General features: G+C 54.4%; 10 protein-coding genes across 10 annotated transcripts; 4 read left to right on the top strand and 6 right to left on the bottom strand.

The window, feature by feature from the left end:
* Positions 1-247: 247 nt before the first annotated feature.
* VTN31DRAFT_925 (uncharacterized protein) lies at positions 248-733 on the bottom strand (the record flags this gene model as incomplete). The annotated part of the gene is made up of 2 exons (XM_069408483.1): positions 248-562; positions 620-733. The coding sequence occupies 2 exons, from the start codon at positions 731-733 to the stop codon at positions 248-250; spliced, it is 429 nt and encodes a 142-aa protein (XP_069263781.1).
* Positions 734-1,785: 1,052 nt separating this feature from the next.
* VTN31DRAFT_924 (uncharacterized protein) lies at positions 1,786-3,566 on the top strand (the record flags this gene model as incomplete). The annotated part of the gene is made up of 11 exons (XM_069408482.1): positions 1,786-1,821; positions 1,874-1,931; positions 1,990-1,999; positions 2,052-2,320; positions 2,375-2,468; positions 2,516-2,547; positions 2,594-2,805; positions 2,855-3,060; positions 3,108-3,287; positions 3,355-3,475; positions 3,540-3,566. The coding sequence occupies 11 exons, from the start codon at positions 1,786-1,788 to the stop codon at positions 3,564-3,566; spliced, it is 1,245 nt and encodes a 414-aa protein (XP_069263780.1).
* A 20-nt stretch (positions 3,567-3,586) lies between these two features.
* VTN31DRAFT_923 (uncharacterized protein) lies at positions 3,587-4,141 on the bottom strand (the record flags this gene model as incomplete). Its single annotated transcript, XM_069408481.1, has 1 exon — positions 3,587-4,141. The coding sequence occupies one exon, from the start codon at positions 4,139-4,141 to the stop codon at positions 3,587-3,589; it is 555 nt and encodes a 184-aa protein (XP_069263779.1).
* A 408-nt stretch (positions 4,142-4,549) lies between these two features.
* Positions 4,550-9,228, bottom strand: VTN31DRAFT_922 (uncharacterized protein; the record flags this gene model as incomplete). Its single annotated transcript, XM_069408480.1, has 3 exons — positions 4,550-4,805; positions 4,866-8,946; positions 9,075-9,228. 3 exons carry the CDS (start codon positions 9,226-9,228, stop codon positions 4,550-4,552), a joined length of 4,491 nt encoding a protein of 1,496 aa, XP_069263778.1.
* Positions 9,229-9,890: 662 nt separating this feature from the next.
* On the bottom strand, positions 9,891-10,785 carry VTN31DRAFT_921 (uncharacterized protein; the record flags this gene model as incomplete). The annotated part of the gene is made up of 6 exons (XM_069408479.1): positions 9,891-10,022; positions 10,121-10,201; positions 10,270-10,415; positions 10,473-10,489; positions 10,548-10,658; positions 10,727-10,785. 6 exons carry the CDS (start codon positions 10,783-10,785, stop codon positions 9,891-9,893), a joined length of 546 nt encoding a protein of 181 aa, XP_069263777.1.
* A 401-nt stretch (positions 10,786-11,186) lies between these two features.
* VTN31DRAFT_920 (uncharacterized protein) lies at positions 11,187-13,553 on the top strand (the record flags this gene model as incomplete). Its single annotated transcript, XM_069408478.1, has 2 exons — positions 11,187-11,634; positions 11,683-13,553. The coding sequence occupies 2 exons, from the start codon at positions 11,187-11,189 to the stop codon at positions 13,551-13,553; spliced, it is 2,319 nt and encodes a 772-aa protein (XP_069263776.1).
* Positions 13,554-14,410: 857 nt separating this feature from the next.
* VTN31DRAFT_919 (uncharacterized protein) lies at positions 14,411-17,116 on the bottom strand (the record flags this gene model as incomplete). Its single annotated transcript, XM_069408476.1, has 1 exon — positions 14,411-17,116. One exon carries the CDS (start codon positions 17,114-17,116, stop codon positions 14,411-14,413), a length of 2,706 nt encoding a protein of 901 aa, XP_069263775.1.
* Positions 17,117-19,549: 2,433 nt separating this feature from the next.
* On the top strand, positions 19,550-20,086 carry VTN31DRAFT_918 (uncharacterized protein; the record flags this gene model as incomplete). The annotated part of the gene is made up of 3 exons (XM_069408475.1): positions 19,550-19,849; positions 19,909-20,006; positions 20,065-20,086. The coding sequence occupies 3 exons, from the start codon at positions 19,550-19,552 to the stop codon at positions 20,084-20,086; spliced, it is 420 nt and encodes a 139-aa protein (XP_069263774.1).
* Positions 20,087-22,060: 1,974 nt separating this feature from the next.
* VTN31DRAFT_917 (uncharacterized protein) lies at positions 22,061-23,323 on the bottom strand (the record flags this gene model as incomplete). Its single annotated transcript, XM_069408474.1, has 1 exon — positions 22,061-23,323. The coding sequence occupies one exon, from the start codon at positions 23,321-23,323 to the stop codon at positions 22,061-22,063; it is 1,263 nt and encodes a 420-aa protein (XP_069263773.1).
* Positions 23,324-23,720: 397 nt separating this feature from the next.
* VTN31DRAFT_916 (uncharacterized protein) lies at positions 23,721-24,548 on the top strand (the record flags this gene model as incomplete). The annotated part of the gene is made up of 2 exons (XM_069408473.1): positions 23,721-24,012; positions 24,094-24,548. The coding sequence occupies 2 exons, from the start codon at positions 23,721-23,723 to the stop codon at positions 24,546-24,548; spliced, it is 747 nt and encodes a 248-aa protein (XP_069263772.1).
* Positions 24,549-24,661: the final 113 nt, after the last annotated feature.

The following is a 24,661-nucleotide window of genomic DNA, read 5'->3' as shown; positions in this document are numbered from 1 at the left end:
CACGTGTAGAACTCTTGACCTGATCAATCAAGATTCAAGATATTCACTAGTGACCTTCATTAGGGTTACGGTGCAGCATAGTAGTATTCTTCGAATGAGTGCTAGTCTCCGTTTCGATGCATCGAACGCAGTTGCAGACTGAGTCATTTTCGCATTCAATACAAACTGTACACAGCTGCATAGTGCTCAATATCACATCACACAGAGAACGCCAAATATATGGAATTATCCTGATCCTTCATCGAATCTACCGGGCCTTCGCATCCTTGGGCAAATCATCCAAATTGTCATGACCTTGCCGCCCAACCCCCGAATGCGGCTCCGTCAGTGTCTTGTAATCATCTCCGTCGATGCGAACACTACTCGTCGCCGTTGCAGGATCCCGCAAAGCACTGTTGCCTTCACCAGAGACCGGCCCCGAGACGCTACCCGAACCCACCCCGGTTGTTCGCTGGTCGGCAGACTTCAGGTCACTCGCTGCCGGTGGTTGTTCGGGAAGTGGTAGGTTTGCCTTAACCCGTTCGACTTCGGCGGCCTTGTCTGTGTTACTGTCGATGATGGACTAGACATGGTGTTAACATTGTTTCTGTGTCTGGATTGGCGAGTCAATAGAGCGCACCTTCATGGCTGAAACGTTCGACACAGCCGGTGTTCTGCCTTTGTGTAGACGGCTAACATGCGATTCAGCCTTGCGAATCTCGTCTTTGGTGGCGTGGAAAGTTGCGTCGGTCATGGTGCGGGATATTTGGAAACTGAACTGATTGTAGATGGTATTATGAAGATACTGCAGTTCAATGGCGATTCTCAGTCTGTTTGAGACACGAAAATGAGAATCTGATTCCGAAAATGATTGTATTTAATCAAGTCCCGGCCGCGAGGTGTTTGCGGCGAAGTGGAACATGACGACATCCCTAGGGCTGTACCCACGTTACTATCTTCCAGGTAAAGTCCAACTATGACATCATGGATGTCCAAGACTTCTTCACATAATCGTAAATCGAGAGTGCTAGTTGTCCTTGCTGAAAGTATGATCGGAATTACTCGATCGATGCACAGACCCAGACGATTTATCAAATCTCCAAAGACTTTGGGAGAGTTGATTCGACGCGGCCAACCGATGAATCTCATTCGCCTTGCTCAATGATTGTGCTCTCAATGCAGCGCCCATATGCCCCAGAATATAGGCGGCACATGTACAAGATAACGTATTCCTGTGCCTCAGTTTGCTCGAGGAAAGTATGTACTAGGTAGAATACTTGGTAGGCACTGATACTTGTGTCTAAAGCAGCCATTATCAGGACGAGAAGGTACCAATTGGAGAAATTAGTAACTCTTACCAGCTTGCATACTAGGGCACTGTCCTTAGACATGCTTTTTGATTCTAGCGATTGATAACTGACCTCCTGATGCCTGGTCAGAACATCCCTACCCTGTTAGATTAACGTCTTGAAAATTTCCAGATTGGGAAATTTTGCAAACCGCACAAGATTTCGCCGGACTGATCCCTAGACAAAAACAATCGGGTCTAAAAACCGTCAATCCTCAACCCCCAGATGAATAACATCTAATCACGAACTTGCCATGGATTTCAAGTTTTTACCGTCCCAACTGCTCATCACAGCGACTTTTGTATTAGGGTTAGGGCTGCAACATCTCACCGCCCGCCCCTCCGATCCGGCAGAAAATCATCTCTGGATTTGGAGGGGCTCTGGTCAGTTGGCTCAGTGCTCTCAGTACAGTTGAGTCCTCTCGAGGTCTCTCTCCAATTTGCAATCTCGGTCCATCATGCCACGCGATCCATTGATCGGGCTGGTTGGAAAGGTTAGTTTCGTCCTTAGACACCGCGTTCGACGCTGACAAAAAAGTTTCGCAGCCCTCAAGCGGCAAGTCGACAACATTGAACAGTCTGACGGATGCTTCTTCGAAAGTTGGTATGTTTCTCCGAAAACAGACATGCAATATGATAGTCCATGTGCTCATGTGCTATAGGCAATTTCCCGTATGTTCTTTATCGGTCCCGCCGCATTTCCGCACTGACCGACCTTGTCAAGATTCACGACGATCGACCCCCAGCGCGCAATTGGTTACCTCCAAATAGACTGCGCATGCAAGCGCTATAATTTGTCGGACAGATGCAGACCCAACTACGGCAGCTGTGTCGACGGGCGACGATCGGTGCCGATTGAACTACTGGATGTCGCTGGCCTCGTTCCGGGGGCCCATGAAGGGCGAGGGCTGGGCAACAAGTTCTTGGATGATCTTCGGCATGCGGATGCTCTGATTCACGTGGTGGATGTCAGCGGCACGACAGATGCCGAGGGTAAGACTTCCACTCGATTCGCCGGTCCAGAACGTCGTTAATGATGGTTTCCAGGCAAGGAGACACGCGGGTATGATCCGTCGAATGATATCGTTTGGCTGCGATCAGAGATTGTGCGATGGGTGCAGGGGAACCTGATGGAGAAATGGTACCGTAATTTTACTTTCACTGCGAGAACAGGGTTAACGAGCGTAGGGGATCGATAAAGCGACGACATGTGGCAACTAGTAAGGATGTCCGTGATGGTACCAAGATGAATGCTCACGCAAGCAGAGGCGAATCCCGTGGAGACATTACAAGCCCAGTTTTCCGGATACGGCAGCACCGCGAAGATTGTGCAGCGGTGTCTTGACAAGCTGGATCTAAAGGAGCCTCTGGAGGAGTGGTCTAATGAGACGATTGAGAAGGTGGTCAACGCTTTTGTCGATGAAAAATTCCCGACAGTCTACGCATTGAATAAGATTGACCATCCCGACGCGGACAAGGTTAGTTGCTTCCCACGATCGACTGAGCAGGCTGTTGATCCAGGCGTAGAACATCAGTAAAATCGCGCGCATGCAAGACCCCAAGACCATTGTACTGTGCTCGGCAATATCAGAGGTTTTTCTCCGAAAACTCGCGAAGCAGAAGTACATTCGATATGTCGAGGGGAGCGAGTTCATCGACACGCGGGAAGACTTGATAGAGATGGGAGATCCAGATGGCGGAGGCCTGAAAGAGATGGACGAGAAATTGAAAAAGTACGCTCTGAAACCTGGTGGCCGAAATGATCAACTAACGGATGTAGCCGAGTCGAAAATCTCAAAGACATGGTCCTGTACCGGTTTGGATCTACGGGAGTAAATCAATGCCTGACGAGAGCGGCAGAGCTCCTGGGCCTGGTGCCTGTATACCCGGTACGGAACATTCACACCTTTGGGTCGGGATCTGGCAACTATGTGTTTCGGGATTGTGTGTTGGTCAAGAAGTAAGTCCGAAGCCTGCATTCGAACCCTCTTTGGAACAGTATTCTGAAAACTGACGAAAAAATTTAGAGGCAGCACCGTTGGAGACGTGGCCCGCAAGGTCATGGGCGACGTGCCGATTTCCTATATCGAAACTGCCGGCGGCGTGCGAGTATCCGAAGATGAAGTCGTGGGGGTTGGAAAGCACGATGTACGTGTGAACATTTGCATCGCGAAGCTGGTATATACATCACAGACTAATTATTACTCGACAGATTCTGTCCTTCAAAGTAGGACGGTAGTGTACAATCCCCCACAAGAATTAAACAATCGAATCACGCGTGTTTCTAGACGACGTCAGTCCAATAATGCCAAAGCAAAACAAAAATGAAAGGAACAAAAAAAACAGAAAAAAAAAAGCAAAACTTACACTCCCCCTCTCATCCTCCATCCCAATCACCGGCCCCGGCGCCTCCGGAAACTCCTTCTCCGCAGCTTCCTTCCCCTTCGCGGTATCGCGTCGCGTGGTCGCGGAACTCAGCGTACTATCCGCGATCCCTTCATTCTCGTCATGCTCCTTGCGCATTTTCGCACTACCTTCGGTCTCCGGATCGGTGGTGTCGTTGGCGGCGGCGCGGCGCACGGCATGGTCCTCCGTGCGCGTCCCCTTCCAGTCTTGCCATGGGGCATTCTTTGCGTGGGGGTTGGCGGTATCGGGATCGGTAGTCTTTTTGTTGTCCCTGGGTGTGTTATGTTGGAGCCGTCGGGAAGAGGAGAGGATTCGGATAGTCCTGGTAGGGTTGTGGAGGGGACTGATTGATCGTCGACTGAGTAGCATTGAGAGAGGAACCGGAAGGGTTGGCTTTGTCCAAGACATTTTTTTTTTTCTTTCGTTTCAAGCCATTCGATAGATAAAAGAGAAGAACTCGATGCTTGGGGTAATGAGAAGTTGGGCAAATCATGGTGGTTTTGTTAGGGTTCTCTAGAAGTCTGGGGGTGAGAGAGGATCCTATATGACGTCGCCATGGTGCAATCGTCATCCATCTACCAACCGCCCTGGCTACAATCAAGGCAATTTTCACTCTTAAAATAAGGCATTCGATTCAAGAATAACAGTCCACAAGATGCAATGATGGCATGCAATGCAATAACAAAAAAAAAAAAAATGTACGCCAGATATACTCTAACAAAACAAATCCACGCCACAAGGTCACCCAGCCTCCCTCCTCCCAATCTATAGTATTTACACACATCCACGGCACCCACCCAATGCATTGAATCCCACTCAACGAATCGCCTCGATCGCCGCATTCAACGGCAGCACATGCGGCGTCGTCTGCGCGACCGGATGCCGCCGGTCCCATTTACGGAACGCGATCGTCCGGCAGCAGTTATTCTCGGGCACGCCACCGACGGCCACGAAGCTCTTGGGGATAAACGGCCGGTCCTGCAGCGACGCGGCGAGGATGCCGTACTCGTGCGCGAAGACCAGTGCGGACGCGAACTCGGCAGCTCGGTGGGATGCCTCGGCTCCGACGATCCTAACCAACCTTCAGTCAGAGAGCGGGATTGGCGAAGATGGACGAGTGTGTGTAACTTACACGTATAGTTCAAAGAAAGTGTCAAGGATGTAAATGTCACGCGTGCGAAGGTCCTTCTGGCAGAATGGCTCGATCTCTTGCACTGTGTCGTTGGGCCGCGTCACCGGCGACGAGGTCCCGGTCCTGCGGCTCCAGAAACTGACGCGCTGGCCGAGCTCGTGGTCGATGCGCAGCAGACGACACCGGAATTTCTCGTGTTTGGCTTTCAGATGCCACGGGTTGTCATCAGAAGATGGTGACGACGGCGGGGGGGTCGGGGAGGTCGGGGAGAGACCCGACTTGTGCTCGGGAAAGACTTCGAAGAAGCTCTCCGGCTCCTCGCCCTCGCTGACCTCCTCCATCTCCCCCGTCAGACCCAGTGCCATGCCGATCAGCCGCGCGCCGCCAATCTCGTCCGCGCCGCTACCTTTGCCTTTCCAAAGATACAACTTGCCGAAGGGGGCTGAGATGACGAACGTAAACGCGGAGCACAGGTTCTCTCGCTTGAAGTCCACCTCGTCAAACACGATCTGCCCCAGGTGCCGCCGGCCGCACAGCATGTAGAGAGCCGATGAGCTGGATCGCGAACTGGACCCGCGGCGCGTGATCATGATTCCTCCCAGCGCCTGCACAAAACTGGCCGGTTCTTTGCCCTGCCGCAGGACTTCCAGTCGGGTGCCGTTCTCCCGGGCCACTTTCCGCGCGAAGAGCTGTGCGTCTTCGATGGCTGCCTCGCTCACCTCATCGCCGCACCAGAGATAGACGTCCGTCTTCGACCCGGCGATCGTTTCGTACGTGTGCACGCAGAGGTACATGCTCCCTTCGAACATGATGTATTCTTGATTGACCGGAAGATCCTGCCGTTTGCCGTCGCCGGTGATCTCCCAAATCTGTTTCTTGATCGTCCTGATTTTCGGGGTATTGAGCTCTGCAGTGACCAGCAGCTGGGGATCGATCTCAACCCGGTCACTGCTCTTGGGAAGGGTTTTGAAAAAGTCCGAGATCACCCTCGTCGACTCCGACGTGCGAGGGATCGGCGACGTCACAGGCTGTCGGTGATCAACGCCCGCTGTGTCTGTTGAAATATCAGCAGGCTTTGGAGGAACGGGAGGAGCGCCAGCAACCTTGGACGCGTTTGCGCCAGACTCTTTCGGCGAATCTTGCTTGTTATTCTGGAAAAAAGAACTGCCAATGCCGCCCAGCCCGAGCTTTGACTGGTTCGCAAGCCCCTCTCTTAATCGCGTGGCGAATGAGGGGGACGAACTCGTACTATCCGGCGATGGCAGCGACGCGGATTTGGGCGGTGGCGTCGGCTTAGCACTCGAGGAATGCGTCGGAGTTTCTTCGCACGTTGCTTTCTGAACAGTCGACAGTTTCGGAGGAACTTCCGGCCCAGTGCTACGCTTAGACGGGGTTTCGAAGGCGGATTCATCTTTCTTAGAGACGTCAGGACTCTGGGTCAGAGTTTCGGATTTGGCGAGCTCCGGAGACTTTGCAGCTACGGCCGGTTTGGGTCGCCAAGAGGCCTTTGGAGGGATGGGAGGGGAGTCTTTCGCCGGTGTCGAAGGGGCCTGATCCTCAGTCTGCCTGAAAGGTTCAGGCCGAGGCGAGGTTGATGGCACCGACTTCTCGCTCACCGTCGCCGGCCGCTCCTCTTTGGCGCTTGCCTTTGCATTCTGGGCGGCAGATGTGGGTAGCCTTCTCTTCGGACCCCGTGCCCGCCCCTTGGTCAGAGGCGTAAGCGGACCAGAAGACGTCGGCACGGAATCCCCTTGCTCACCGGTAGTGGGAGGATCTTTCCGAGCAGCCGTCTTTGTGCCAGAAGCGCCACCACCGACACCCGGCGGGCCACGAGCCAGGACGTTGGCCAGGTTTGGGTTCAATCGCCCTGCAAGAGATCCCTTAGCAGCAGGTCCCCGAATGGCAGTCGGCGCGGCTGACGCATCCGACACGGTTGACGGTCCAGAACTGACCGGGTCGACTTTGCCTCGCGGCGGATCGTTCCTCGGTGCAGGAGCTTCCAATGGTTTGGCAAGCTCTTCGGCGGGATTGTCCTTGGACGGACTGCTCGGCTTCGAGAGGTCGGGCCTAGAGAGCTTAAATGGGGAATCTTTCAACGGCGACGGCGATCGATCGGCCAATGGCGACGCCGGAATCGACGACGACGGTGACTTGCTGGTATCCACCCGCATGAGATTTGCTCGCTTCGAGAGAGCCTCGGGCAACGGGTCTGGCTGACGTCGATCGCTATCGGTCGCCGCCGGCCGGCTCGACCCACCGCCAGCCTTGATGGCCTCTCTCTGTTTCAGCAGGCTCTCCCTGAGCTCGTCCACTCGCTCCGTCTTTCTGGGCCCACCGGTAGCATTCAATGCCGCCTTGCCTCTGACGATGTTCTCCTTGAGCTCGTCGGGCGGTTTGTAGGTGGACCGCTCGGTTTTGCGTAGTTTATTGAACACATTCTTGAATTCGGGCTCTTCCTTCGCTGTACTCTCGCTGTTTGTCTCTGTCCGACGGAGAGACGATTTGAAGTCGATTGTTCCAGGCTGTTTCGGCTTCGGTGAAGGTGTATCAAGGTGAAGCTTCGAAGTTGTTGAGGATGTAGACCTGAGCGGAAGCACTTCCGGCTTCTTCGAGGGCACCTCAGGCTTCGATGGTGTTTCGGCCGCTCGCGAAGCAGGTTCCGGCTCTATTTCTTTCACTGGAGACTGATCTTCGGTAGGAGCAGTCGCAGCGTCCTCAGTCCTCTTTTCCGGACTATTGTCCCTGGTGCCCGCTCGACCGGCAAAAGACTCATCCTTCGACGGGGTCAGCTTCCCCAAATCGACACTCGACTTGGACTGTCGCGATCGATTCAGATCCTTCAACCACGCCAGCGACTGTTGCACTGCCGGGGATTTGGATCGCGGCGACTCGGGACGGTTGAGCGCGCTTTCCAGCCACGTGGCCTTGGTTGGACTCCAGCGCTTAGTTTCGCTCCTGGTTGGACTGCGGGAAGCGTTAGACTCCGGCGATTTGGGAATATCGATGGATATCGAGCTCAGCGACCGTGCATGGGACCGGCTCGGTGACGAACCGTCCCCTGCCGCCCGCCGACGCTCCCTGGTGCTGTCACTCGCTCCCGTTTCACCGCTCCGCTGGGGTTGCACCACCGTTGCCTCGCTGTGGCTTGAGCTCGGTCGAGAATCCATAGGGGAAGGTTCGCGCGCCGTCCGCGATTCCGCAGCGCTCCCCAGGGAATCTCCATAGACGGACCGTCGATTGCCCAGGGCGGCATTACTCCGAGCAAAGCCTGTGCCAGCATGCACGCTACCCCGTTTTGATACGCTGTCGGACCGCTTCATCATGGCGCTCTGCACGAATCCGCCGAGGCCCTTGGTTGGAGAGGAAGAACGCTCGGGAGAACTCCGGCCGGGTGAAAGGGGTGTGCGGTCGTCAGATGCAGTCTGATCGCCTTTGCGCTCCTGTCTCTGCGCGGACAAAGGTACCGGCCAGCCCAAGCCCGTCGTCGACACGGAGGAAATACTCGAGAAGCGATTGCTCGCGCTGCTAGTCCCGTGCGTGGAACTAGTCCGAGACGGCGAACGTGACCGGTCCGTCCCGGATTCGGGCTTCTCCGATTCGGCTGTCGACTCACGACTCAAGCCGGGCAGCTTCATGCGCCCCGTGCCATTGAGCGACGGAGAGTCCGACGCGCTGACGTCCTGCACGCTGCGGCGATACGCGAGCGAACCCACACCACGGTCTGGCGTCTGACGGAACCACGAAGGATCTTTCTGCTCAAGAGCCTGCGAGATCTCCGCACGCGACTGCATTGACGGGTTTTCCGGTGGCATTGCTGTTGCTTTGCCGTCCGACGCCGGATCGAGTTCACCACTACTCGAGTCAACCAGCGGCGCACGATTATTTGTGGACTCGTTCGACGTTGAGGCGTCAGCGGGCGTCGTCTGAAACTCGGCGTCGCTGCAATCGGTATTTCGAGGCGGCGTTGGTCGTAGATCCAGCGGCGGATCAACAACGGACGAACGCTTGGACAGACGGAAGTTGAGGTCTGACGTGGAGGACAATGGAGAATCCTTGGTGGGAGAAATAGACCGTGCACGTTCTGGTGAAAACAAGAAAAAAACATGGATCAGCGTGTGTCGTTTTCCTTTTTTATATTGCCTCTTGTAGCGTTGCGCGCTGTGAAATTTTTCCCTCCTCACTCCGTTGGGTTATGGGAATGGATCTCACCAGCACGCCGAGCCTGACGCTCTTTTCGGCCCTGGAGGATTTCCTCCTCTAACTTTCTTGTCCTCTCTTCATCCTCTCGGTCTCTTTTGGCTCCAAGCTCACGGATTCGCTGCAGGAACTCATTCACTTCTTCTGAGCTGTCGTTCGTCGCCATACTGTTATGATTTTATATCCACGGGCTTGATTCCGAACGGGTTAACAGGCTGCGCTGGATGTGGGATTCAGCTTCGACAATATAAATGGATTGAAAGTAGAATCCAGGCGCAGGAAACCTATATCTTAGGTACAACGCAAGTCATAATGATCTTCACGCAAAACCGGAACCTCCAGATCTTAAGCATCCCGACTTGTCCGAAGGGATGAGTCCGATGCGTGTTGACTGTGGAGCACACTGGAGGGACTCCAGTGTTATGTAATCAGCCTCAATCACGTGGACATATTCAACCCAACATGGGTACCCAAGTTCAGGAACAGTGAGTTTTTTCTTGATTTGTGGGCATTGTGCAGTGAAGCTCAGTCGAGCCTTTGTCTGTACATTGAGGTTTGTTGGAATGTACTTAGGTAGTAGTAGATTGAACGGGATTGGCGGATGTTGACAGGATAGTTACTATGATAGACACTATGAACACGACTCATTGGAATGGCAGATGCTTCAAAACCAGGGTATCCAGAAAAACTGAAGCTGCCCGAGGCGGATCAATGATCAAACTCCTGAATCACGTCGGCCCGTCGGGTGTAGCTCGGGTGCGAGAAGGCTCGAAAGTGCCCAAGGGCTCTCGGCAACTTAAAACACCATCGGCAAAGCTCTGACCCAGCTCAGTACAAAAACAGCCGGTCCTTAGCATCCTGGACAAGCCATTCAAGGCCCTCATGTAGATTCAGCCCCGTCATCGCACTGCACCGGAAGATTGTCCACTTGTGCGTTCTGATCTCATCTAACCGAAGGCCCTGTGTCACAACGTCATCAAAATCAAGGTTCCCGCAAGGAATCCACCAAACCCAACGGAAACACTCGGAAAAGTCTGATTGGGAACATAGAAGCATACCTGTCGAACCTCATTCTCATCCATACAACCCTCAACATCGGTTTTGTTCAGGAAAACCAACAGACTGGCGCCCATGAGCCGCTGTCCGTAATTCAGTTAGTCTTAGCCGAACCCTCTCTGCCAGCGGGGGAAAGGAATTCGTTCCGTACCTCCTCCAGCAACAACCCGGCCAGCTCCTCACGACAATCGTCAATCCGGAGCCGATCCGTGGCATCGACCACCCAGACCAGGGCATCTGTTTTCTCAAAGTAATTCCGCCAGTAGGAGCGGAGGGTTTTTTGGCCACCGACGTCCCCTGAGTGTCGGTCAGTCTCCACTAAAAAAAGAATCGTCTGATGGGAAGAAGACGAACAAATATTCAACTTGTACCTGTCGCTCAGAATGTTAGCAAACATTACCCTGCCATGACACACAATCATTGTCTTACCCTTGAAAATCAATCGTCTTGATGATAAACCCCAAGGTCGGACTGACAGTATTGACGTCCTCTTGCATAATCTTCTTGACGATGGTTGTCTTGCCTGCATTATCGAGGCCCCTACGACCGACAACAACATGGTTCAGTCAATGCACCCGCAGAATATTTAGGGTCAGGCTGATGCTTACAGCATCAGAATTCGCATTTCCTTATCCTTGAGCCGGGCTTTGCGGAGTATGGACAGCATCTTGACGGCATCTGTGAATCAGACTGAAAATTATGAGGTGGAAAGATTGGAAGATGGTCGAAAGCTCTCCCAAGGTATCCATGGGCATGTCCTATTCACTTGTATATATGCACCCCGATTTCCTAATATGGAGATTTTCAACAGCTCACCTTCACACGCTTGACTCGCAGCTTTTTGTGAATTTCAGCGATTTCTCTTTTCGTGCAATGATTCAGGCTTTGCTGAGCTTCTCCTGTTTGTTTTCAAACAGTTGACTACAAGCACTTATGATGTGAGGGCGCTCATCCTGCACATTTCACCCTCTTAGATATACCTAACCAAATTCCCTGAGATCTTCCATCTCAACTCTGAGAAACTGTGCACTGAGAGCCTTCCATCAAGTCCTAAGAACTCCTATCATCATGACAGACACTAGGGAAGAGGATAATGCCGCCCTGTGGGCAAAGTACCAGCAGGTTCTCCGCTCTGACAAGCTGCCAACCACCACGACAAACAAGCCTCAGATGTACCCTCCTGCTACTTCGGATAAGACGAACGCTCCCCAGCCGACACCTGTCTCTGAAACTGACCCGTTGAAGATTGAGCCCCGCGGCACGGTGAACAATGTCAACAATGCGAACGGAGAGGAAGAATCTTCCTCGCAGGGGGATGTTGCCTCTTTGGACGTTCACCCCGACGACCAACTTCCACAGGAGGCTGAAGAGGATTGTGACTCTCCCACAAAAGTTGGATCTCCCACAGCTCTGCCCTCTTTCTTGTCGGATGCCGCCTCTTTGGCCTGTATCTATGGCTCAAGGCCAGAGATCTTGCCTGAAGCCGTCAACGGTGATCAAATCCCTGAGTTCACAGGTAAGTTCCCACCTCTCGACAGGAGTTCTCCAGACCAACACGAGACAGGCAAGATGAGTTCCATGTCTGAGGAGTCGGACGTTGTGCTCATCCAGGCACGAGCAAAGACCACTACTGTCCCAGCAATTACTGCCGCAAACACCACCAACAACAACAACAACCAGACTGGTCCAGCCAGTGAACAATCCCTCCCCAAGATCAGCGTCACTGTCGAGGAAGGCCCCAAACCACCAAGACCCCGCCCTCTCGTGCGCACGGAGGAAGCCACGGAGGAAGTCAAAGAAGAACTCCGCCGTCTCAGCGAAAACCTCCTGGCGGGGATCGACCGCCGCAACGTCCACGACCTCCTCGAAGAGGAAGCGCAGTTTGCCTGCTACGAGACGCTGCAGATGGTGCGCGACGGACCGGGCACGGATCCCAATTCGGCGGTTTACCGGCACATCGTGCGGCGGCTCAACGTGGTGCGTGCGGACTCGGTGTTTCATTTCCCCAGCGGCATGGCGGAGAAGGAGAAGTGGGAGCTGCAGTGGATGCTCTATCGGCGTGACGAAGCCGTGTATCCGGACCTCAACGAAGACGGGGAGCTGGTGCTCCGGGAAACTCCGCTGCCGGAAAGCGAGAACAAGACCGACATTGTGTCCATGGCAGACGTGCTCGCCCGCTTGGCCCGCTACCCTTCGCCGCGGGAACTGCGCGAGTGTGTCGACTGGGTCAGTCAGAACGCATTCCGCCGGACCAACGCTGACATCGATTCCCGCGTCAACTGGCACTACGTGCGCCCCACGGTGGTCGCCGAGGCATGGTTCCGCGAGTGGCTGTATGCCTGGCTGGACGGGACCCTGTCGCTGCCGCACCGCGTGGAGATCCGCCGGCGGTCCTTCTTCGACGGCACGGCGCACCCGGACGGCTTCCAGGGCATGTTCATCCCGCACCTGACTCCCGTCGAGCTGCCCGTAGACCCGACGGACGAGGAGTCGCGGCTGCACCGGCACGAGGTTGTCGATGGGTACCGCGTGAATTACGTCAACAATCAAGAGCGGAACAAGAGGGCGTGCATGGATGCGCAGCGGGCCGAGTATCTGGCGGCGATGCGCGGCAACAAGCCCTTCACGATGCCCCTTGCGGCGACGATGACGGCGTCCACCCCGACGTCCACGATGCAGTTATCGCGCCCGCCGGCGCCTGCTCCACCCCAGCATCACCGCCGGGGCCCTTCCCATCCAAACATCTACCTCCGCCCCGCCGAGGAGCGCGACGCCGACGAGCTCGCCGCACTGTATGACTGGCACGCGCGGCACACCGCATCATGCATCGACACCAACCCCATCACCCCCGACATGATCAAAGCCCGCCTGGCTGAATCCCGGCGCGACAACCTCCCCTTCATCGTCGCCGTCAAGCGACAGCCCCCAACCACACCCACCTATCTCCATCCTCACCACCTTCATCGCCGCCAGCGCCGCAAGACCACGACCGACCACACCCTCAACAATGACGTTCCGTTCGAGAAACTCGCCGGCGCCATCCGCCTCACCACCTTCCTCGGCAGCCAGGGGGGCGCCCAACAAACCATCGGCCACCACACCGCCAAAATGGAAGTCTTCGTGCACCCGCATCGCCGCCACCAGGGCGTCGCACGGTGCCTCGTCGACGGCGTGCTCGCGATCTGCGACCCGCTCGCCGAGCCGTCCTCCTCCAGCGGCGGTGGCGGCGCATCATCGCATGCCCATGGCCTCCTGTCGCCAACGGCCACCCCGTTCGAGTCGTATCGGCGACTGCGGCGGATCCTCGTGGAGATGGCGTTCCCGCAGACCGACAAGAAGGGATTTGACCGGGTGAAGAACTGGTTGGAGAGGGAACACCGGTTCCAGGAGCAGGGCTTGTTAAAGGGCGTGGCGAGGAAGTTTGATCAGACGTGAGTTGGTTCCCCTGATTTCTTTTCTAGCTTGATGAACTGGCCCCGTTGATGATCGTGTATAGGCTCGACGTCGGATACCTGGTCCGTGAAATCATGTACGTTCCGTAGGGCCAAAATTCGATGAATCTCCGGTGTTATATATCGGGATTTTGATTCCAACACTGCTGATTTCCAACTGCCATTGTTTTCCTTGACTGTTACTTGTGGAATTGTGACCGAGTGTTGCTATGAAGGATAGTCAGCATCGTGTATGGCGGGTCGACTTAACTGCGTACCTGCTGTTCCAAGGGGCATGCTACTCATCCGCTACGCAAATCAACAGGATTAGATGTCTCGTTCAGTAACAATAGATTCCGCCCGATAGTTCCAGGCAATAACCCTATCTAGTCGCGAGGATCAACAAAAGCAAATCCCTGCATAAGCAGGAACAAAAAAAGAACAAAAGCCTCGCCCATCGCCAAGTTATTTCATAAAGAATTTAAGCAGAGTGAATCAAATCAAACATGGGATGTTGATAACACATCCAGCAAACGGCCTCCGGTTCAACGGCCAAGAAAAGAACAAAGAATCACGGACTGAAAAAAAAAGAAACAGATGCCGCCGGACTCAAACATGCCATCAAAGCCGTGGCAAGGAAGAATTCAAAAGTTCAGTCACACCAACATCGTCCAGGGACAGCTGTACAACCTGAACCGTCAAACATCGACATCGACACGTAATTCAAAGAGCAAGCCAAAGAATTTCACAAAAAGCTGCCGGGTTCCAATGCCCATGATCCTCGACACGCTGCCGTGAGAAAACACAATACGCCAACAAATGTAGAAAAAGAAATCAAGACAAAACAAACTCCCCCAAAAATCACTTCGCCTCGTCATTAGGTCGGTGCTTATCTTTCGATCGCCAGAACATCAGACGACTGATACGATTGCTCTTCTTCTTTGCCTTCTCTGCATCATCCCGTGACGGCTTCGCCTCGAAGCTCAGCTTACTTCTCTCCTTGTGCGCAGCGCCAACAAGCCGCGACAGACTCACAAGGCTGGACCGCTTGACACTGTGCGAATCGCTGCTCCCCGGCGGGCGCGTGTGCGAGAACGCACTGGATCGTTCCTCAGACGTCCGATTATAGAACGCCGAGATCCGCCCGCGAAGATTCGTGCGAGTAGATGCGCTGCTAGTCAACGACGGGACATCTTCCACGGATTGCTCATGGAATGGATGATTGAACGTGGTCTGGTCCGTCATGGACGACGCCGTCGCGGACCGAGGGCCGTCCAAAGACATGTTGGACGGGTCCGGGGAGGGGAATGGGGAGCCTGATGACGGCTGCCGAGGCAGTGAGAGCCGGGGAACCAGAGGACTGACGTCCATCGGCGACGAAGATGGGCGCTTGTCAACTGGGACCATCAGAGGCGAAAAGTCCGGGTTCGACACAATGGGCGGACGAGCCTGCCAATCATCCTGTTCGACGATCTCGACCGACCTGACAGGCTCAGCACGCGGCGACGTCTCAGGAACAGCCGCAGGTTCATGTTCAATTGTATCACCGGGGCCGTCTTCCGCTACTAGAGGCTCTTCCGTGTGTTCCTGTTGTTGAGTTTTCTGAGAGGCCTCCGACGAGGAGTCATTTGCGGGTTTCTGAACTGTCTCTTGCGAGGACCCCTGAAACGGCTCGTTCACATCCGCTTGGCTCTCATCATCATCCTTTGTATCTCCGGTTTCTGAGTCCTTGACCACGGTGTCCACCGTTTCACTGCTTGATGGCATTGCTGGGCGGTCAGTATCGACGCTTGACACACGGTTGCTGTTGGAAGCCGAGTGACTGGTAGGCGACTGATTGTTGGCCAGAAACGCATCTTCCTCTTCCTCATAAAAGACATCCTCATGAGCCATGGAGGCATCCGGACCCAGCCGGGAAAACCCAAACGCGCTGCGATCGAATGGCGGCATCTCTGGTGCGCTCTCCGCACGGCGGTGATAGCGCATCTCCGGGCCCACAAACTCGCCCCGACGACCCCCGCTGTACATGCGCTTTGACGCCTGCAAGAAAGCACTACCAGCCACTCGAGGCGTGCCCATTTCGGGCGTGTTGAACGGGCCCAGGGCGGCATCGAGATCAATCACGGGACTCATCCCCTCGTTCTCCATGGTCTGCTCGTAGAAACTTCGGGGCTTCCACGACGACTCGAATGCGTCCGGAGTTGACGGAACCGCGGGCTCGGCCGGTTTCGGCGCATCCGGATTGGTGGGTGTTCGAATGATGACGGTGTTATCCTGGTCAAAGTCCACCGCAAGGGATGCAAGGTCCGAGTCCATCCGTTTCAGGACGGGCCGCGCAGGCGAGTTCGGTCCCGCGACGGGCTTCTTTACACGAGTCTTCTTTGTCTTGAGCGGGAAGATCGACCCGGCCCAAGACCGTACCTTCTTTTGCTTTCTGTGCAGCTTCCTCGTCATTGCTGTGAGCTCGCCCTCACTTTCCGAGTGAGAGTGGGCACTCGATGCAGACTCCCACTTGTCCTCGGACAATTCTCCAGCCTCCTGCTGCTGTTGCTGCTTTTCAGAACTCCGCCGACTCGCCCCGCCGCGCTTCTTCTTCTTCTTCTTTTTCTTGGACTTTTTTCGATCCTCTTTTTCTGACGCTTCTCCCTCTTCTCCAGGTGCACCGGGTTCGAGAGAGATTTCGTGGGAAAGACAGCTGCGAGGGCGACCGACGGAGGACAGGTCAATTGTTGGCGGAGGAAGGAGTAGCGATGCATCTGCCGTTTTGGGCCGAGGCTTAGCGGCAGATGGGGAAGATGAAGAATTCAACAAAACGTTGGGACTTGCGCTGTTCGAGCGCGAGTGGCCCGGGCGTATTGTAGATAAGCTGTCACCCGTATCCGTAGAAATCATGGACGACGGGCGGGTTCGCTCGTCGACCGCGATGGTGTTCCGATAACCTGGGTGGAGGTGGGTGGATCGAATGACTGGTGAGGCCGGAGGAGAAGGTTGACCCAGAGCGGTCGTTGAACGAGAGACGGGTCGAGAGATGTCGTCAAGCAGAGGACTCCTGTTTGCTGGGCTTATTGGAGCACTCCCAACCCCTACGTCCGAGCGACCGGCCTTGGTTACCGCACTCAGGTCGATGCTGGACAGGGCGCCAGATCGACGGTGGGCATGGCCCCGCCGGCCTGGACCACGGCCACTCATGCCCGGGCCAGGCGGAGGAAGGCCCGCCGAGTTGGACGGAGGGCCGACCTCGGTGCTTGCCGAGAGCCTGGGGCTTGGAGGGGCATCTCCGACGAATTCACTGGGTTGCCTGCGATGGTTTACCGGACGCGGGGCCCCTGCAACGCTGGACGTCGATGGCTTGGGGGTGTGGATATGGCCCGGGTTGAATGAAAAGGGTGGAAGAGGAAGAGGGGTGTGAGACTCATCGGAGGAACCTCGTCTTGGGGGGAAGACGAAAGGGGGGTTGGGAGGAGGGAGTACGGATACATCGGATGGTCGTCGCTCAAAATCCGACGGTATCGAGCCCAACGAAGGAGCGGAGCGTTGGGGTTGCGGCGCCACGGAAACCGAGGCCATGGCGTTCTGTGCCGGGGGCATCAGCACCACGGGAAACGAGGGAGGGTGCACAATGAATGATTTAGTCCTTTAATCCTTTTAATCCTTTCCTTTTTTTTTCCTTTCTTTCTGTCTGCCTCTGACGATATTTTTTTTTTAAGTTGTTGAAGCGACTGAACAGGTTTACAGTTGGCAGAGGGTGGATGGAGGATCCAATGGGGACATGAGGAAAAGTGAGGGTGAAAACGACGAAAGACAGGCGTAACGATGCGGTCGGAATTGAATTGCGAGGAAGTAAACGGGACAACGGTCTCAGTGAACCCGCAGCGAGACTAAACGAGCGGACTTTGGGTCGACACGCGGCACGAACCGGAGGGGAGATGGTGGTAATGAACGGACGGCCACCAGGCTGGGCCAGACAAAAAGGGAGCGTTGCGACCACCGCCTCCGGGGGGGAATTGGACAGCGAACGGGGCGAAGGACGGAGATGGGAAAAGGGAAGGAGGAAAGAGAGAGGAGAAGAAGAGAAGAAAAGAAGAAACCTCCAGGGAGAAAAAGGCTTCTCCCAGGCGGGCTGAATGCGATGGACGGGATGGAAGTGTTGTTCGCTGTGGGCTGGAAAGGGAGCGAGGATTGTTTTTGGATTTGAGCCTGAGGCCACTCTGCGGAGCGCTAATTGGTCCGAAATTTTAGTGCCGCTGGGGGCGATTACATAGGCCACTTTGCAAACTCTACCTACGGAGTACAATACAACTCAAATGTTACTGTCGGTAGATACGGTTTTCTGTACCCGTATTCAGTACGAGATGTTCTGCTGAACATGCTCCTACTGTTTTTTCTGTCTCTCGTCTTGTACATACTGTACTCTCTATGTACTGTACGAGTATCTGAACTTCCCACGGAAAGAATCGATATCATGGAGCTCGTAACGGAGCACCACCCGAGTTCCGAGCCAATAAACAACTGCCCAGTCGGAATTAGGTCCTCAAAAGCCAATAGGATGTCGGAAAAAAGAATGCCAAGAACGGTTGTCGTTTCGGGTTCGCAAGTCAAAAGAGAGGTCCAATTTTGACAAGACCTGCAGTTTGGGGCCAGGCAGCCGCCCAGCGCCCTGCAGGGGAAATGCTGTGGACAGGGGCCCCTGAAGGTGATTGGTTCAATGCGCCACTTCTGTGGCGGTGCGTTTCTTATCCAGCCAATCAGAACCGTATGCCAAGAACAAGCTCCGAAGTTGGTCATGTGTTCCGCCAGACCTCCCAAAGGCAGTCTGACGCTCATCTGATTCTTCGCCCTTACATCGACCAGACCATTATTGATTTCGCAGGTCTGTTGGAAAAGGGGAATGTCTTTGCCTGAGGCATCTGAATTAGTCATGGCAAGATGCATCTCTTCCAGTCATAGTTACTATGTACATAATACTCGGTATCGAAGCTCTTACCCGTGACCGGGTCTGATGCGGAAGATCAGAGCTTGAGCACCGACAAAGGTCTGGATACTGCGATGAGCAAGGTAATCAGTTGATTCGATTCTCCATCTTCTTCGGACAGAGTTTGCGTATTCTCTTGCCGAATGACGTCGGCATACGCGTCCCATGATCCGTGCTCTTGCTCCTCAATCTTTCCCAACATTAGTGCTCAGGACAGATCTTAGCCGTGTCCGGGCCGAAACAAAGGGCGCGGAAGACAAGCGAATGCCGATTCTAAAGAGTATTTTCCGACTAGTGCCTTTTCATAACTACATCGCGTCAACGGCGGGTTGCTTGGAGGCTTGTCCATCGACTGCCATTAGGCTCCTTCAATCGTTGGGTCCTCCTGCTGACGTTCATCATCTCCCGGCCGAGCACACTGGCATGGAGATCGAGGCAACCATACCTGATCTGAGTACGGAGTACTCCGTACTCATGAAGCTTTTCAAACGAGACCTGGCGTCAAGCAAGGATCGAAGAGTACAAATTTGCTTATTTGCTCACTCAACAGGGTTCGGAGGAAAGACGGGGAAACCTTTCCTCCTTTGCTGATCAACGGAGTGAATCGCCCGAGTGCTCCAAGTTAGGCCTTGAAAATCAAAGCCAGTACATACCTTCAAAGCTCACGAACTGCATTCCAATATTAGAAAATGCTTACGATCAACAGTCCGCTTCCTAGCCTAATCTCGACTCCTGAAGCCCAGGAGAAGGAGGCGGGAGGAAAATTACCCGAAATGGAAACGCCAGCATGAGCATCACGTGACCGTAGCTCAATCCTCTGATGCCTAAGGCATCATTGCACTGCCTTAATCCAGCCTCAGGCTCAAACCCATCGTCGATCATCCCAGACTAACCAGATCGGAGTCCTACCGACCACCATAAGCCCATGATTCTCCGCGACACACAATAGGAGCGCGGTCCGCACATTTTTGAATTGTCCGTCCGGATGAATCACTAGAAACCAAAGCTGAAAGCCATAGCCGCAGAGAATGACCGACGAATACAGCGCCGTTATCGGACCCGGCAAGCTCAGGCTCAAAGGCGTGCAGGACGGACGTGTCGAGAAAAAGAAAAAGAAAAAGAAGAAGAAGGAGGGGGAAGAAGCGGGTGAGGGGGAGGAAGCGCGACAGCGATCGATGACAAGGTCGGAGGAACCGGAGGCGCAAGAACAACGAGAGAAGAGCGAAGGCGTTGATGAGTCGGGTTCCGCTCGGGAAACAAGTCAGGAGCCGGTGGGCTATTACAAGACGGAAGCGGAGAGAAGGTATGAGGAGGCGCGACGGCAAAGGGTATGTCTTTGTTTCCTTGGTTCTCTTTGTTGTTGGGATTTGAGCTAATGTGACTTTAGTTGAGAGAACGTCTTCGTCGCGAAGGGGTCAAGACACACAAGGAGCGCGTTGAGGAGTATAATCGGTACTTGAGTAAGCTGAGCGAACACCACGATATGTGGGTTTTCCCTTTCTCTGGTAAGATTGGGGTTTCCTTGCTGACTTGATTGTTGCAGGCCCAAGATTGGTCCCGGGTGATTCATTCAGTTTGGGCAGTCTTTGTTCGTTTCCCGGTAAGATGTGTATTACACCAAGCCGTTACGCCTACTCGTGCCTAGGATGAGTCTACGATGAAGATGAACCTGTATGGTACGGAATATTAGACCCGTCCATTCTATTCTGACGAGGTCTATCCTATGAACATCCACCCCTAAGCCATGATGAACCACACATAAATGGTAGCTGGATACAATCGTAATCCATGTCACAAAGCAAGGAGCACGCCCAACGCCATGCGATCGCAAACCGCTGAAACCAAGAACCTCCAAGAGAAAAAAGAAAAATGGTCCCAAACTCCCCAAGATTGTGTGGGAGCGTTGTAGTAGTCGTGACGATGAGGTCAATTACACTCCCTTGATGACCGTTGTCCGCTCGCTGTTCAGCTTATCGGCATTGCGGGCATGGGATTCCCGCTTGCAGTCTTCTAACCCGCTGCAGTTGTGCGACTCGAGCATGCGGTGCTTTTCGCAGAAATGGCCGTTGCAGAAGGAGCAGTCGCCAATGATGCGCTGGGCGGGCGTCTTGCAGTCCTTGAAGGTGCAGCGCTGCTTCTTGGGCGCCATGGTGGAGTTGTTGAGGTCTCGGCCGGAAGCGTAGGTAGGGGACTTGGGAGATGGAGGACAGCTGAGGACCAGCTCGGAGCCGATAAGGTCTGCGGAGTAGGATAGGCAAGGAAAAGCGGACGTGGATGGCGGAAAGAGAGCAGGTGGTCACCGAGAGTTGGGAGTTGTTGGGACTGTAAGCGAGAGTCGCCAAGGAGATCGCTGAATTGAACTGGACAAAGGACCCAAAGGCAAGTCTAGAGGAAGAAGAGGGAAGAAGGAAAGAGAGTCACCGGGGAGGACGAGGTATCGGTATTTATGATTAAAGGACGGGTTGGCTGATTAAACCTTGGGCCTCAGGCCTTTTACCTTTTTTTCTAACCTAAGGCGGTCACAGGGGGAACAAGTTGATGACTGATCTTCGCCTCTCGGGAAAGCCGGTGGACCCTTTCCCCCTTCCCATTCTTCCATTGATTCTCCCAGAACGGGCCTCGGTTCCTGTTTGGTAGTTAATTGTACCTTCTCAATGGAGTACTGACTTCGATTTCAAGTAACTGGACTAACTGGACCGGGCCATGTTGGCCAAGTTGGTTCAGTTCAGTTCCAGTTCTGGTTCCACCAATTAACCTAATCCTCTCTAGGAATGCATCCCAAGTCTGGATCTCCAGGGAAAGGCGCCCGACCAAACTAGAAGCTTCTTGAGCGGCAAATTGCGAAGCCTTGCCTCTTCTCTTCCAGAGTGCTGACTCATCTCGGAATAACTAGGTAATAGCCGTCAGGTTTTTCTTCATTCTCGTAAGCGAAGTTACTTCCAATGAAGGATGCTTCAAACCGAGAGCGGCAGATGAAACTAGTAGGTACTTACTTCTCGTACGAAACCTTGCCAAAGCCACACTAACTATGTATACGTCACTGGCACCGCTTCTCATGTATGTATGAGAATAGCCTTTGCAAAGCATCTCTTACAGCTGCCAATCTGCCACTCATACATATAGTTCTCTAACCGATCGCGAATCCAACGCTCTTTCTCCCTGCCAAATGATGCAATTCTCTGCCGGAGTTACATTACATAGATTGCCTACGTGTCAATCCCCGGCGGATCGCTCCCCCGCCGTGTGATCTGTCTAGTCTATTCTCCTAGCGAGCACTTGGCGTGGCTGATTGGCAACATGGACGATGCGCTGGCGATCGACGAACTCAACTTTATCCGCTGGTCTCGTGACTTCAGCAAGGGTGTTCCTGATCATCGTTGCTACTAGTCATGAGCGAAACGCTGTGCCATCGTGATGGGTAGTGATCATCTCGTCGATGGAAAGATTGAGACATTGACTTTGCTGGCCAGCAGTTCAATTTTAGATATCCTCGGCATGATGCTACTATTCAATTACAGTGCGTAAGGATCATCATCCTCTCAATCGAATGGAATAGGCCGTAATCCTCCTCCTCCCATCCGCCGCCGCATCTCCTCGCCCGCGGCGACAGTGCTGGGCACCTTGATGCCGCAGCAATCGCCCCAGAAATCATTGTCGTGCGAATGGCGATGCGGATGTTCATGTCCATGCTCATTGGCATGCTCACCCTCGGCCGGCTCGCTCATCCCCTCAGCCGCCGGGATCAGACTGCCAAAGAGGAAATGCTGCATGATGGGCAGCTTGCCCAACACCTCGCGGACAAACATCTTCTTCATGCCGCCCTCGATTTTGGCCCAGTTGCGCGCACCGGAGATGTCATCCAGCATCGGGCTGTGCCAGCGCAGACCTTTGACCGTCTTGACGCTGTCCACCCACCGGACTTGGTCCAAGTAGAGATACTTGTCCCCTTCCTCGTCGAGCACGGCGCCGTTATGGATTGCCCGGGGTGTGATATACCGATGGTCCACGAGCTGCGCCGCGCCGAATAAGAACGGCAGGAAGTGGTAGTCGTCCAGCCCCCAGACGCCATGCGAGCCAGCTGGCTCCAAGTAATACGTCGTCTGGATGCGACGCATCAGAAACATGTAGCGTCGGTATACGCAAAACACCAAGGACTGGAAGTCCGACCGAGTGACAAGCCGCAGCTCGTACAGACAGAGCAGCCACATCATGAAATTCAACTCGTGGCCCGAGCCGTAGTCTAGCCGGTCTCGCGACCCGAGCGAGTGGATGAGATATGTCGAGACCTCCTCCACCGCCGCCGCGTCGTTGATGCCGAGAATCTCGCGGTGCCATGCCGGGCTCTGCGCCGCCGTGTCGTCAAACAGATCCCGGAATGCGGGGTTGCCGAAACGCGACCCTCCCTGGTCAACGGCGGGGTGCTTGTCGACCAGGGCGTGTATCAGGTCGACACATGTCAGGATCTTGCGGATATTCTCCGGCACCGACGCGTCGTCGTTGTTGTTGTTGTCATTCGACACGGGCAGGCCACGGACGGTGTCCGACAGACCAAAGATGAACGCAACAATGAGCTCGTACGACGGAGACTTGCGGAACAGTTCAAAGTCATTGGGGGACAGTATTCGTTTCCTCGGGCGCTGATACGTGTGCGCGGTCAGGTCAATGGGGTCTGGCAGCGTCGGCGTTGGTGGCGGCGGCTCCGAGGAAGCTGGCGCTCGATCGGCGCGTTTTTTGCTCGCTCGGAGCTCTGCTAACTTTTTGGACAGGTCTGGCTTTCCTGAGTTATCATCGACTGCAGCCATGGTACATTATTTATCGAGAAGCAGAGTCCAAATCCTCCGGCCATGAAGTCATCATGGCTTAGTTGCCTCAGGCTTGTCTCAACTGGGACTCCTCACCGCCGGGCATGCGCCCCACACCCTAAACCCTAACTATGTCCCAATTTGCTCTAGCGCGCCCCGGTTCAAAACGCTGATCGTCATAACCTAGTAAGTAGGTAGTGCTCGAGAAATAAGAGCCCATAAACAGCCTCGGTCGATGATACGTCAAACTGTTTCCGAGAATGAGCTACGATCCTGCCGCACGCTGAGTTCCATCAGAGGACCCAACTTAGCAGAGAGCTCAATGAGCCTGCTGTCGTCCCACTTCAAGCGACAGCAGACGCGCCATTGAGCCTATACCAGTACCCAGCGCTTCACCATGACCGCGAACGAGAACACGCCCATCGTAAACAACCCATCGTCCCCGGTCGCACGACGCAGTTATAAATCGACGGATACCGTGCCGCGAGAAACCGGTGGTACTCCCGAGCAAGCCCCATCGCAGCCGAACCAGGATCCTGCAGCAACCAGAAGTAATACAGACCGGGAGATTCCCCCGACCGCGAACGGCGGCGACTCGAATCCGTCATGGTGGCAGCAGCTTGCGGAGAAATACGGGTCATTGGAGCTTGAAAATAAGGGGAGCGTTGCGAGAGATCATCTAGCGTTGGGTATGAACGTTCCCTTCCCTTCTCTTTCAACCTTTTTTTTTTTTTCGACAAAGTTGACTTGTGTAATTTGAATTGTCAAAGAGCGCACATTCCTCGCCTGGCTCCGCACATCCCTCGCCTTTGCCTCCATCGGCATCGCAATCACGCAGCTTTTCCGCCTGAATAGCTCTATCGCCAGCGACACACAACAATCGCAACCTTCCGGCGACAAAAACTCCGCCACCCTCCTGCCGCCTCAAAACGATCAGCCCTTCACCCTTCTCGACCTCCTCTCCCCTTCCTCCTTGTCCCAGGGGGGAAATTCACCCCGCCTGCGCAACGTCGGCAAACCCCTCGGCGCGACATTTATCGGTATCGCCATCCTGATCCTCCTCGTCGGCTTCCGGCGCTACTTCGAGGCGCAGTACTGGATCGTGCGCGGCAAGTTCCCGGCGAGTCGCGGCAGTATTGCGCTTGTGACTTTTGTCGCTGCGTCGTTGATCGTGACGAGTTTGGTGGTGATCTTGGCGATTGCGCCAATGTCTTCGGAGAAGTGACCTACATTTCAATCTTTCGGATGTATCATAGTTATGATGGAGGTATGATGATTGTTTTTCTGTATGTATGCGCTATGTTGGTTCCAACGAGATGAATTTCATGACCTTTCGGA

This window comes from Thermomyces dupontii (genome assembly GCF_041956625.1).
Source record: "Thermomyces dupontii strain NRRL 2155 unplaced genomic scaffold VTN31scaffold_1, whole genome shotgun sequence".
NCBI classification, from domain to species: domain Eukaryota; kingdom Fungi; phylum Ascomycota; class Eurotiomycetes; order Eurotiales; family Trichocomaceae; genus Thermomyces; species Thermomyces dupontii.
This window is presented reverse-complemented; position numbering and strand designations above follow the sequence as displayed.